We start from the raw sequence: 14,474 nt of genomic DNA, 5'->3' as shown, positions 1-14,474 counted from the left end.
AACTATATACAGACACTGCACTGTACCACTTCCATTATAAACTATATACAGACACTGCACAGCACCACTTCCATTATATACTATATACAGACACTGCACAGTACCACTTCCATTATATACCATGTACAGACACTGCACAGTACCACTTCCATTATATACCATGTACAGACACTGCACAGTACCACTTCCATTATATACCATGTACAGACACTGCACAGTACCACTTCCATTATATACCATGTACAGACACTGCACAGTACCACTTCCATTATATACCATGTACAGACACTGCACAGTACCACTTCCATTATATACCATGTACAGACACTGCACAGTACCACTTCCATTATATACTATATACAGACACTGCACAGTACCACTTCCATTATATACTATGTACAGACACTGCACAGCACCACTTCCATTATATACTATATACAGACACTGCACAGCACCACTTCCATTATATACCATGTACAGACACTGCACAGTATCACTTCCATTATATACCATGTACAGACACTGCACAGTACCACTTCCATTATATACCATGTACAGACACTGCACAGCACCACTTCCATTATATACCATGTACAGACACTGCACAGCACCACTTCCATTATATACCATGTACAGACACTGCACAGTACCACTTCCATTATATACCATGTACAGACACTGCACAGTACCACTTCCATTATATACCATGTACAGACCCTGCACAGTACCACTTCCATTATATACCATGTACAGACACTGCACAGTACCACTTCCATTATATACCATGTACAGACACTGCACAGTACCACTTCCATTATATACTATGTACAGACACTGCACAGTACCACTTCCATTATATACCATGTACAGACACTGCACAGCACCACTTCCATTATATACCATGTACAGACACTGCACAGTACCACTTCCATTATATACCATGTACAGACACTGCACAGTATCACTTCCATTATATACCATGTACAGACACTGCACAGTATCACTTCCATTATATACTATGTACAGACACTGCACAGTACCACTTCCATTATATACTATATACAGACACTGCACAGCACCACTTCCATTATATACCATGTACAGACACTGCACAGTACCACTTCCATTATATACTATATACAGACACTGCACAGCACCACTTCCATTATATACCATGTACAGACACTGCACAGTACCACTTCCATTATATACCATGTACAGACACTGCACAGTACCACTTCCATTATATACCATGTACAGACACTGCACAGTACCACTTCCATTATATACTATGTACAGACACTGCACAGTACCACTTCCATTATATACCATGTACAGACACTGCACAGTACCACTTCCATTATATACCATGTACAGACACTGCACAGTACCACTTCCATTATATACCATGTACAGACACTGCACAGTACCACTTCCATTATATACTATGTACAGACACTGCACAGTACCACTTCCATTATATACCATGTACAGACACTGCACAGCACCACTTCCATTATATACCATGTACAGACACTGCACAGTACCACTTCCATTATATACCATGTACAGACACTGCACAGTATCACTTCCATTATATACCATGTACAGACACTGCACAGTACCACTTCCATTATATACTATGTACAGACACTGCACAGTACCACTTCCATTATATACCATGTACAGACACTGCACAGCACCACTTCCATTATATACCATGTACAGACACTGCACAGTACCACTTCCATTATATACCATGTACAGACACTGCACAGTACCACTTCCATTATATACTATATACAGACACTGCACTGTACCACTTCCATTATATACTATATACAGACACTGCACAGTACCACTTCCATTATATACCATGTACAGACACTGCACAGTACCACTTCCATTATATACTATATACAGACACTGCACAGCACCACTTCCATTATATACCATGTACAGACACTGCACAGTACCACTTCCATTATATACTATATACAGACACTGCACTGTACCACTTCCATTATATACTATATACAGACACTGCACAGTACCACTTCCATTATATACCATGTACAGACACTGCACAGTACCACTTCCATTATATACTATATACAGACACTGCACAGCACCACTTCCATTATATACCATGTACAGACACTGCACAGTACCACTTCCATTATATACCATGTACAGACACTGCACAGCACCACTTCCATTATACACTATGTACAGACACTGCACAGTACCACTTCCATTATATACCATGTACAGACACTGCACAGTACCACTTCCCTTCTGCTTGCTGTGTATAACCCCATAGATACACATGATACACCGGCATGTGGCTCAGTTTATAGATCCTTTGTCCCTAGCTTCTGGTGACTTGCCTTTATGTGCAGTGTAAGGCCCCTTACACACTTGCGTTGCAGATCACGTCAGAGTTTGATCAGGGTGCGATCAGGGTTTGGTCAGTGAAAAACGCGCATTTTGCATCAGAGTGCAATCAGTTTTCAGTCAGTGTTTGTTCAGTGTCTCAGTTTTTCACGCGCGTTTTCAATGCAATTTCAATGCGTTTTTCACGGGCAGAAAACGCGAGTGAAATGGAGTCAGGACTGAGCTCTATCTTTTCTATGGTAATTGATGCATGAAAAACACATTTCACTTGCAAGTGTCTCAGAGTGCGATGCGTTTTTGATGCATCTCCATAGACTTGTATGGTGCGTTTTTTCACACGCGTGACTTGCAAAAGTAGAGCATGCCGAGATTTAAACGCGCGTTAAAAAACACGCGTGTGTGTGCGTGAAAAAAAATGCAAGTCTGAAAAGACCCATTGATTACACGAAGCACGCGCAGAAAACGGACGTGAAAAACGCAAGTGTGAAAGGGGCCCAATAGCTGCAGTACCAGACACAACCTATGGACAGGTGTGGAGCTTTGCTGGACCAGGCTTGTTTCTGTAACCCTTGACCCTTTTAACTATTTTCAGTCTGTAATCCTGCATGTCAGCAGGTTGTGAGAATACATTCCCAGCACATAAAGAGTTAAACCCTCCCATTCCATGAGAGATAAAGAGCCCCTCTAAATATACTCCTCCTGTCTGCCCCCCAGCACTCGCCTTGTCCCTGTATCCAGGGCACTGGGCGTTGCATCTTGCAGCTGCGGATGCAGAGTCGTCCTCTGTGCACAGCTCTGCTGCAGAATCATCTATTATTAGACTGAACCCGCTGCTAAATATAGATCCACACACACAACGCATCCAGCAACGGAGACACGACGCAACCTGCAAGAAGCGGCAGCTAGAAGGGAGCCATAGAGATGTATAATACTGCACACCGCTATAATACTGCACACCTCTATAATACTGCACACGGCTATAATACCGCACACCGCTATAATACTGCACACGGCTATAACACCGCTATAATACCGCACACTGCTATAATTCTGCACACTGCTATAATACTGCACACCGCTATAATGTCTGCTGACTGAGAGGCTCCATCATACACCAGGACCATCACAGATCAGTCCATCTATTACAGATCAATAAACCACAAGAGAAATCGTGAAGTCTGCGGGGACTAAACAACAGACATGGCGGGACATGTATCTCTGCTCCTGCCTGTTTTTAGTTTTTCTGCTGGTCTAATGTGTCTTGGGAGTTTTCCCTTTTTAATACATCTGAGTTAAGGTCTTTAGCGAATTTGCAACTTTTTGAACAAAAGTTAAAAAAACAGCCCCCAAATAGCTCTGAACTATTTCCTATAGCTGGCAAGAGCAGGTATTGATATGGAAATAAGTGATAACTCGGGAAACACTGCAGAGTGTAGACAATGGAGAACTTTGACGTAAGGTGGTATTGTTAAAAAAAAAAGCCTTAAAAGTGTGCATGTGCCCCAAAAAGTAACTGAAAAAGAGGAAAAAAACAAAACAAAGGTACCTGTGCCTCATGGAACAATAAAATATGAACCTCTCCTCTGATATACAGCAGCATAGGCTGGATCTTCAATGTGAATATACCTACTATGATACAGCCCCCTAAGTACAAGAATATAACTACTATGATACAGCCCCCTATGTTCAAGAATATAACTACTATAATACAGCCCCCTATGTACAAGAATATAACTACTATAATACTGCCCCCTATGTACAAGAATATAACTACTATAATACTGCTCCCTATGTACAGGAATATAACTACTATAATACTGCCCCCTATGTACAAGAATATAACTACTATAATACTGCCCCCTATGTACAAGAATATAACTACTATAATACTGCCCCCTATGTACAAGAATATAACTACTATAATACTGCCCCCTATGTACAAGAATATAACTACTATAATACTGCCCCCTATGTACAAGAATATAACTACTATAATACTGCCCCCTATGTACAAGAATATAACTTCTAGAATACTGCCCCTTATGTACAGGAATATAACTACTATAATACTGTCCCCTATGTACAAGTATATAACTACTATAATACTGCCCCCTATGTACAAGAATATAACTACTATAATACTGCCCCCTATGTACAGGAATATAACTACTATAATACTGCCTCCTATGTACAAGAATATAATTACTATAATACTGCCCTCTATGTACAAGAATATAACTACTATAATACTGCCCCTTATGTACAGGAATATAACTACTATAATACTGCCCCCTATGTACAGGAATATAACTACTATAATACTGCCCCCTATTTACAGGAATATAACTACTATAATACTGCCCCCTATGTACAGGAATATAACTACTATAATACTGCCCCCTATGTACAGGAATATAACTACTATAATACTGCCCCCTATGTACAGGAATATAACTACTAGAATACTGCCCCCTATGTACAAGAATATAACTACTAGAATACTGCCCCCTGTGTACAAGAATATACCTACTAGAATACTGCCCCTTATGTACAGGAATATAACTACTAGAATACTGTCCCCTATGTACAAGAATATAACTACTATAATACTGCCCCCTATGTACAAGAATATAACTACTATAATACTGCCCCCTATGTACAAGAATATAACTACTATAATACTTCCCCCTATGTACAAGAATATAACTACTATAATACTGCCCCCTATGTACAAGAATATAACTACTATAATACTGCCCCCTATGTACAAGAATATAACTAGTATAATACTGCCCCTTATGTACAAGAATATAACTACTATAATACTGCCTCCTATGTACAAGAATATAACTACTATAATACTGCCCCTTATGTACAAGAATATAACTACTATAATACTGCCTCCTATGTACAAGAATATAACTACTATAATACTGCCCCCTATGTACAGGAATATAACTACTATAATACTGCCCCCTATGTACAGGAATATAACTACTATAATACTGCCCCCTATGTACAAGAATATAACTACTATAATACTTCCCCCTATGTACAAGAATATAACTACTATAATACTGCCCCCTATGTACAAGAATATAACTAGTATAATACTGCCCCCTATGTACAAGAATATAACTACTATAATACTGCCTCCTATGTACAAGAATATAACTACTATAATACTGCCTCCTATGTACAAGAATATAACTACTATAATACTGCCTCCTATGTACAAGAATATAACTACTATAATACTGCCTCCTATGTACAAGAATATAACTACTATAATACTGTCCCTTATGTACAAGAATATAACTACTATAGTACCGCCCCCTATGTACAAGAATATAACTACTATAATACAGCCTCCTATGTACAAGAATACAGCTACTATAATACTGCCCCTTATGTACAGGAATATAACTACTATAATACTGCCCCTTATGTACAAGAATATAACTACTATAATACTGCCCCTATGTACAGGAATATAACTACTATAATACTGCCCCCTATGTACAAGAATATAACTACCATAATACTGCCCCCTATGTACAAGAATATAACTACTATAATACTGCTCCCTATGTACAAGAATATAACTACTATAATACTGCCTCCTATGTACAAGAATACAACTACTATAATACTGCCCCTTATGTACAAGAATATAACTACTATAATACTGCCCCTTATGTGCAAGAATATAACTACTATAATACCGCCCCCTATGTACAAGAATATAACTACTATAATACTGCCCCCTATGTACAAGAATATAACTACTATAATACTGCCTCCTATGTACAAGAATATAACTACTATAATACTGCCTCCTATGTACAAGAATATAACTACTATAATACTGCCTCCTATGTACAAGAATATAACTACTATAATACTGCCCCTTATGTACAAGAATATAACTACTATAATACTGCCCCTTATGTACAAGAATATAACTACTATAATACTGCCCCTTATGTACAAGAATATAACTACTATAATACCGCCCCCTATGTACAAGAATATAACTACTATAATACTGCCTCCTATGTACAAGAATACAACTACTATAATACTGCCCCTTATGTACAAGAATATAACTACTATAATACTGCCCCTTATGTACAAGAATATAACTACTATAATACCGCCCCCTATGTACAAGAATATAACTTCTATAATACTGCCCCCTATGTACAGGAATACAACTACTATAATACTGCCCCCTATGTACAGGAATATAACTACTATAATACTGCCCCCTATGTACAGGAATATAACTACTATAATACTGCCCCCTATGTACAGGAATATAACTACTATAATACTGCCCCCTATGTACAGGAATATAACTACTATAATACTGCCCCCTATGTACAGGGATATAACTACTATGATACTGCTCTATGTTTGTAATTATATCACTTCTAGAATATTAAGTGATTCCTGTAAGGTCCTTGCTCATCCTGACATTCCTTTGTGACCCCCCCACCTTACAGTTTAGTAGAGTCAAGCAAACCATCATCGATAAGAAGTAACAGGGCAGGGCATGATAAGTTTTTGCCTCTCATGTAACTAATACATATATTCATTCGCTGACTGCCAGCAGAGGTCTTGAGTATGAATGTACTGTCTATAGGATAGTAGCAGCACTGCCTATTATGGGCGATGCAGGGTCCGGGGCAGGTGTGTGACGTGCAGGTTGGAGTTTGTCCCCTGTGTGCGGTGGCTCATAGTTAGGCGGAGGCAGCGGGCGCCGCTCTTTGGAATGCTCCATGTGTTGTCCAGCAGCTGCACAGAACAGAGTCCAGGAGCAGAACAGCTCATTCCTGAGAGCGCTCCCGAGCTGTCAGCCACCGACTCCAGGCTCTGACCTCAGGATAGAAACTGACCAGGGGGCAACTAAGCTGGCCATCCCTGAGCACAGGATAGATACTCTGCTGACCAGCCCTGAGCACAGGATAGATACTCTGCTGACCAGCCCTGAGCACAGGATAGATACTCTGCTGACCAGCCCTGAGCACAGGATAGATACTCTGCTGACCAGTCCTGAGCACAGGATAGATACTTTGCTGACCAGCCCTGAGCACAGGATAGATATTCTGCTGACCAGCCCTGAGCACAGGATAGATACTCTGCTGACCAGCCCTGAGCACAGGATAGATACTCTGCTGACCAGCCCTGAGCACAGGATAGATACTCTGCTGACCAGCCCTGAGCACAGGATAGATACTCTGCTGACCAGCCCTGAGCACAGGATAGATACTCTGCTGCCCAGTCCTGAGCACAGGATAGACACTGCTGACCATCCCTGAGCACAGGATAGATACTCTGCTGACCAGTCCTGAGCACAGGATAGACACTGCTGACCAGCCCTGAGCACAGGATAGATACTCTGCTGCCCAGTCCTGAGCACAGGATAGACACTGCTGACCAGCCCTGAGCACAGGATAGATACTCTGCTGACCAGTCCTGAGCACAGGATAGATACTCTGCTGACCAGCCCTGAGCACAGGATAGATACTCTGCTGACCAGCCCTGAGCACAGGATAGATACTCTGCTGACCAGCCCTGAGCACAGGATAGATACTCTGCTGACCAGCCCTGAGCACAGGATAGATACTCTGCTGACCAGCCCTGAGCACAGGATAGATACTCTGCTGACCAGCCCTGAGCACAGGATAGACACTGCTGACCAGCCCTGAGCACAGGATAGATACTCTGCTGACCAGCCCTGAGCACAGGATAGACACTGCTGACCAGCCCTGAGCACAGGATAGACACTCTGCTGACCAGCCCTGAGCACAGGATAGATACTCTGCTGACCAGCCCTGAGCACAGGATAGATACTCTGCTGACCAGCCCTGAGCACAGGATAGATACTCTGCTGACCAGCCCTGAGCACAGGATAGATACTCTGCTGACCAGCCCTGAGCACAGGATAGACACTCTGCTGACCAGCCCTGAGCACAGGATAGATACTCTGCTGACCAGGGGGCGACTCTGCTGTCATGGTGAAAGACGAAACAGGTAATTACACATATAAGTTCTTGTCCTGTGAGTTTTGTGACTGCCATGCAGAGATAATATGAGGAGTCTGCATGCCGATATCATCAATAACCGATCAATATCCCAACAACCTCCTGAATACATTGTATCCCATGTAGATAAAGTTCCGCTATACTCTCACCCTACAAGACCTTATTAATTGTTACCCAGTTTTCCCAGAATCAGAGTTATAGCTCATTACCTCTTATATAAATGTGTAGTTATGCATTTTTTTAAAGAAAAAAATATTTTTTTGCTCCAATAATAATCCGCTCATAGATTCATTAATGCCACTGCAGGAAACTAAAGCATTTTGTGGGGGCTATGGTGAATCTCCCATCAGGCTTCTGGGGTCTGCAGTGTGGCCCCTCTGTAGTAATGTAATGCAAAAACAAAGTGGTGACATCTCAGGCCCCCAGTGTTACTTTGTTGCTTGGTTGTTGCTGTTCTGATGTTTCCTTTTGTAGTAATCCAAGGACTGAACTGAGGAAAATGACTGTGGATACAGTAGTATTGTTTCATTGTTTATTATCATTGATACCGCGATTATTATTATTGTGTCATTGTTTATTATTATTATTATTGACACACTGTTTACCATTATTGATACATTGTTTATTACTATAATTGATACACTGATTATTATTATTATTATTGTGTCATTGTTTGTTATTATTATTGACACACTGCTTATTATTATTGATATATTGTTTATTATTATTGGTACATTGTTTATGATTCTGTTGATGTACTATGGGGGAGTTTTGTGTTATTTTTTGGTGTTTTATGACTTTTTTTGAGGGTGCAGAGTTCTGTGCAACTTTTTTTTTTGGGGTTGTTGTAGGACTTTTTGAAGGTATTAAGTCACTTTTAGGTGGGATTGTGGGAATCTTTGAGATTGTCTTTAAAGACGTGGTGTAACTTATTGGGTGATGCCCGTGCCGCACCAAACATAAGGCCCACATTTACTAAGACCAGTGCAGTATGTACTATGTGCAGTTACCTGTGTAGTGTGCAGGGGGCGCCAGTTTCAGGATTTGTGGCGCACATTCTTCATGAATCTGGTGCCCCCTACACTGCTCCGACAGAGTGCCCCACTTCTTTTCGGTGCACATTCAACATTGGGGGTGAACACACATTTTTTCCAAAATTTGCACGGTAAAAGTGGTGCTGTTTCTGACTGCGCACCGGAACACCCATTCCAGTGCAGAAATATGTATCAAAATGGTTATGTGCAACACAAATGTGGCGCGGACACTTCTTAAATACCTGTACAAGAAGTTTGCACCTAAAGGAACGCAAAGAACAAAATACTGGCGCATGGCCCTTTGTAAATGTGCCCCAAAATGTGTTCTGTGCTCTGGTTTTCCGTAGTGCGCTTAGATCTCCATTCATCAAGTGATGATTGACACAAGTTTTCACCAATGACCCCCCCCCCCCCCCCCCGCTCTGTCATTTCCTTCCACCATTTCATGTGCACGTGTCTTCAACATTTTGACACAATTTTGCATTGTTCTTACACACAGGGCAACGTAAGCCCCCCAAAGCGCAGAGTGATATAGGTTTACATTTCTTGTAGTGTTTTCTGCTGTGTTGGACCTCATTCATGGCTTGTATCTTCCATGCGTTGAGGATATATAAGGGAATAAGGGATGGTGGGGCACATAGCCGGGATGCTTGTGTTACAGCAGGTGGGCGACACGTGTCAGGACCCTGTGCTGTGTGGACCCTCCATGTGTCACTAGAGCTTGTGCAGGGGAATTTCTTCCTCTCCGTGAATGTCAGGAATGTTCCCAGCACAAAGCATTTCACATAAGGAACAGAGGAGTGGAAGTATAGGTGACTGTGACCCTCAGAATGTGGTCCCTCTATCAGCAGGACAACTCCTTTACATTCACTGTGTCAGACCAGACACTTGTATTATTTCTATACACTCACCCTTGGTTAGACCTGAGGATGGATGACGGGACTTTCCTGTGTAACATCATTTCTTTTCTTGGATTACTAGAGCAATGTTAATACTGAGCTTTCCTAAATGTCCAAATGACATTCAATATGCAATGTCGCTGTACACAGCAACTTCAGCATCTGTTGTGCCGGGGTCATATGAATTGTCACTCAGCTTTCCCAGAAACGGATGAAGAAAGGTCTGTATATTAAGGAGAGAACGGGTCAGAGTGGAAATGCTCGGGGTACATGATGGGGACATGGTGCTACATGGTGACATATGGCGGCACACACTGGGAGGTTCAGACGCTGGGTTACTGCTACACCATAGGTTTTCTACAGGATAATGCAGTAGCTGGCGACATGGTGACTGGCAGAAATAATTCACAGTGGTTGTATTTCTGGAGGAAGGTCACGTTGTCATCAATATGAGATTATATTGTTATCTATCATAAGGCACAATATCAGCTATCACAGGTAACATTGTCATCTATCAGAGTGTATAGTGTCATCCACATAGGATTACATTACCATCTATGTGGAGGGTTACCTTCTAATTTCTGAGATATTAATTTGCCTTAATATTTGTCATGTATTGCAGGTGGCTTTGCATGCGATGGACTAATGTCTTACTGTATATTTACATTGTCTTATATCTTGGGGTTACATTGTCTTATATCTTGGGGTTACATTGTCTTGTATCTTGGGGTTACATTGTCTTGTATTTAGGGGTTACATTGTCTTGTATCTTGGGGTTACATTGTCTTGTAGCTTGGGGTTACATTGTCTTGTATCTGGGGGTTACATTGTCTTGTATCTTGGGGTTACATTGTCTTGTATTTAGGGGTTACATTGTCTTGTATCTGGGGGTTACATTGTCTTGTATCTGGGGGTTACATTGTCTTGTATCTTGGGGTTACATTGTCTTGTATTTAGGGGTTACATTGTCTTGTATCTTGGGGTTACATTCTCTTGTATCTTGTACCTTGTTTTGTATACTAGGCTTGTATTGTCTTATATCTGGGGGTTACATGTATCAAACTTTTGGCTTGCCTTCAATTTTTGAGACTTTTCATGGTGCTTGTGCTCATATGCGACTTTTTTTTTTCTTTCGAAGTTCAGCCATTGTCTAGTTTTCTGCAGGGTTCCACCTTAATCCACACGTGAAAGCTAGAACTTTTTAAAAAATGTCTGAAATTTTAGCTTGGAACTAATGTCAAAGTCACATGTATCAATAAGGAAAAAAATGCTAAGATACATCTGACCAGCAGAAAAGCCAAGAAAGGTCCCAAAAACAGACAAACAAAGCCAGACTTAGGTTACATGTGCCCCATTGTCTTGTACTTTGGGGTCACATAATCTGCCATAGTAATCTTGTCATTTATAGGGTTACGTTGTTGTCTGTTGTGGGGTTTAATATTGCCCACTGAAGGTTACACTGTCATCTACCCGAGGTTTCTTATCTTTTATGGGGTTATGTTTTTATCTACTATTGGTTACATTACTATATATACTGAAGCGTACATCATCTTCTGTGAGGTTAGGGTTCCATTTACTGTGTCCGCTATAGGTTACATTATCACCTATCACAGGTGACATATTCATCAATATTAAAGATCACATTGCCATCTATCATCTATCTATTACAGTGTAATCTATTTATTATGGTGTTACATAGTCATTTATCGGGGATTACATTGTCCTCTACTACTGACTTTATCATCTGTTACATTGTTATTTTTCAGAGGATACATAGTCATCTATCATCCGGCTACATAATCATTTACTGTAGGGTGACAATGACATCTGTCAGGGGTCAATTACATTGCCCTCTACTAGAGACTTTATAGTGATTATTTTGTTGCATTATTATCTCTTGTAAGTAACATTGTAATCTACCCAGGGCTCCATTATAACTTATTTTTGTGCTTCTTTGTGATCTATCAGGGTTGCATTATCATCTATCATGGGCTAACATTGTCTTGTATGTTCCATTGCCTGCCTGGTGTGTGTGCCCAGTGCCTGGCCCTGGTATCTATGTAGGCTGCAGGGCAGAGAGATAGATGAGTGATTTATGAATCAGTGTGTATGGAGATAACATTCCAGCAGTATTATTGGCGCTGTTTATGAAGTGGGTGTGCTGCTGCGGCTGTCATGTGTCACCTCTGCCCTCCTTCCCTGTAGATAAAGGTTGATAATATGTGAGATCTTCCTGTACCTCTGGGATCAGTGGCTGATAAGGTGATCACAGCTGCAGAACATTGCTCCTTCTCTGTTTTTGGGGGATCTGTTTATTTCCTGCACCAGATGTCGCACTTGGCCGAAAGTAGGGTTGTGTTCACATGTGTTGCACCATGTACACTGCATCTACAGCAGCAGAAACCACAACCACCGTATCTTCTACAGTAGCCTGCGGTCAGTGTGAACCAGCGCTCCATTATACAAAGACTTAGATGTTATAATCTCCAACCCCCCTCCCCACCAGGCAGTGGTCATGATACAAAGCAGACCCGAGGGCTGGGTCGTATTAGGAAAGGGCGCGGAATCCTCATGTCCAGATTGCATCGTTCTCCACGTATGTGTCACCGCATAAAGTGTAGGAAACGGAAGAAAAGCAAATTCTCTTAAAGATGTACTAACACATAAATGTTGAGTAACAAAATATCATAAATGGCATAAATCTCCATTAGAAGTGAGTATGATCCAGATGCTGCTGTATAAATTGTAGGTTTCCACCTAACCCCAAGTGCTTTATTCCTATCAGTACATGTCATTGCATCTCTATAATGTCCTATATGATCCTGTTGATGGAAAAGAAACATAGCAGTGGCTGCTGTAGATAATAGGAGGTTCCTATCTCACCCCAAGTGCTTTAGTCCCATCACTACAGGCCACTAGATCTTTATAATGTCCTATATCAGTGGTGGCGAACCTATGGCACGGGTGCCAGAGGTGGCACTCGGAGCCTCTCTGTGGGCACCCAGGCCATCACCCAGCACAAAGGTCACCATTTAGGACTCCTCCTCCTGCAGCCACAGGCAGCCCAGAACGTGCCATGTTCAGCACTATTTTAAAGTGACTTGAAGAATAAGGGAGGAGCAGGCAGAGCTGGATGATCATTGAAGCCCCTTCTCAGGGCCTGCGATTCATCCTGTTAAGGGGACCTTAGAGGGAAGCTACAATAATAATCCAAATTTCTCCATCTTTCTACTGTATTGGTGTCTTCAGGACACCAATGCATTCAATTCTGTGACACAGCAGGGAGCAATAATTTACTTTAAATTGGCATTTGGCACTTTGTGAAAAATATGTGGCTTTTGGTTGTAGTTTGGGCACACAGTCTCTAAAAGGTTCGCCATCACTGTCCTATATGATCCTGCTTCTGAGTGATAGAGGAAGGACAGGGGTAAAGGATGCCGGAGATAATAGAAAGCTTCTATCTTACCCTAAGTGCTTTATTCCCATCAGTACAAGTCGTTACTTCTCTATAATATCCTATATAACTCTAATGATGTTTCTGAGTGATAGAGGAGCCACACAGGCACAGACAGAGGAGACTGTAAAAAACAGGAGGTTTCTATCTTACCCCAAGTGCTTTATTCCTATTAGTACAGTTATTAGTACATTAGCTACTTGTCACTTATTGGCGATTATTTAAGGTTTTACTATCAATTATCAGTGGTTCTAGTGTAAGATGTTATATTGTCATTTATGGGGGGGGGGGTTATATTATTATTATTATTATTATTATTATTATTATTATTATTATTATTATTATTATTATTATTATTATCATGTTGCACTGTTGTCTATTGAACTGTCCAGAGTTAGGGGAAAGCTGGGTGACCTTCCTCTGTGATAGGTTTTGGGCTCAGGGGTCCATCTCATTGTGACACTCTAATAGATTGCTTCTTTATGAATTACTGTGTAAATAGGACTTACCGTTCAGGACTGTATGCTATAAATTCCGTGTTTTGTCTCCTTGCACAGCGTTCAGGATAGAGCCGTATTTTCCGCTGGGTAAGACGCCTGCGTTTCTGAGCAGGTTGTAGTGTAGCGGCATAGTCCTATCA

At 41.2% G+C, this 14,474-nt stretch overlaps 1 protein-coding gene across 24 annotated transcripts in view; it reads left to right on the top strand.

The window, feature by feature from the left end:
• The window catches only part of ABLIM1 (actin binding LIM protein 1), a 139,362-nt gene that overhangs the window by 38,522 nt on the left and 86,366 nt on the right, over positions 1–14,474 (top strand). For 20 of the 24 annotated variants that reach the window (XM_072129377.1, XM_072129363.1, XM_072129356.1 and 17 more), the window contains exon 2: positions 14,392–14,421. The exons of 3 other annotated variants lie outside the window; for them this stretch is intronic. In XM_072129377.1, the coding sequence (XP_071985478.1) occupies positions 14,392–14,421 (30 nt within the window). Of the gene's footprint in view, positions 1–8,304; positions 8,437–14,391; positions 14,422–14,474 lie in introns of those variants that run through there. One more of the 24 variants, XM_072129367.1, reaches the window with a different exon arrangement.

This window comes from Engystomops pustulosus, chromosome 11 (genome assembly GCF_040894005.1).
Source record: "Engystomops pustulosus chromosome 11, aEngPut4.maternal, whole genome shotgun sequence".
NCBI lineage: Eukaryota > Metazoa > Chordata > Amphibia > Anura > Leptodactylidae > Engystomops > Engystomops pustulosus.
This window is presented reverse-complemented; position numbering and strand designations above follow the sequence as displayed.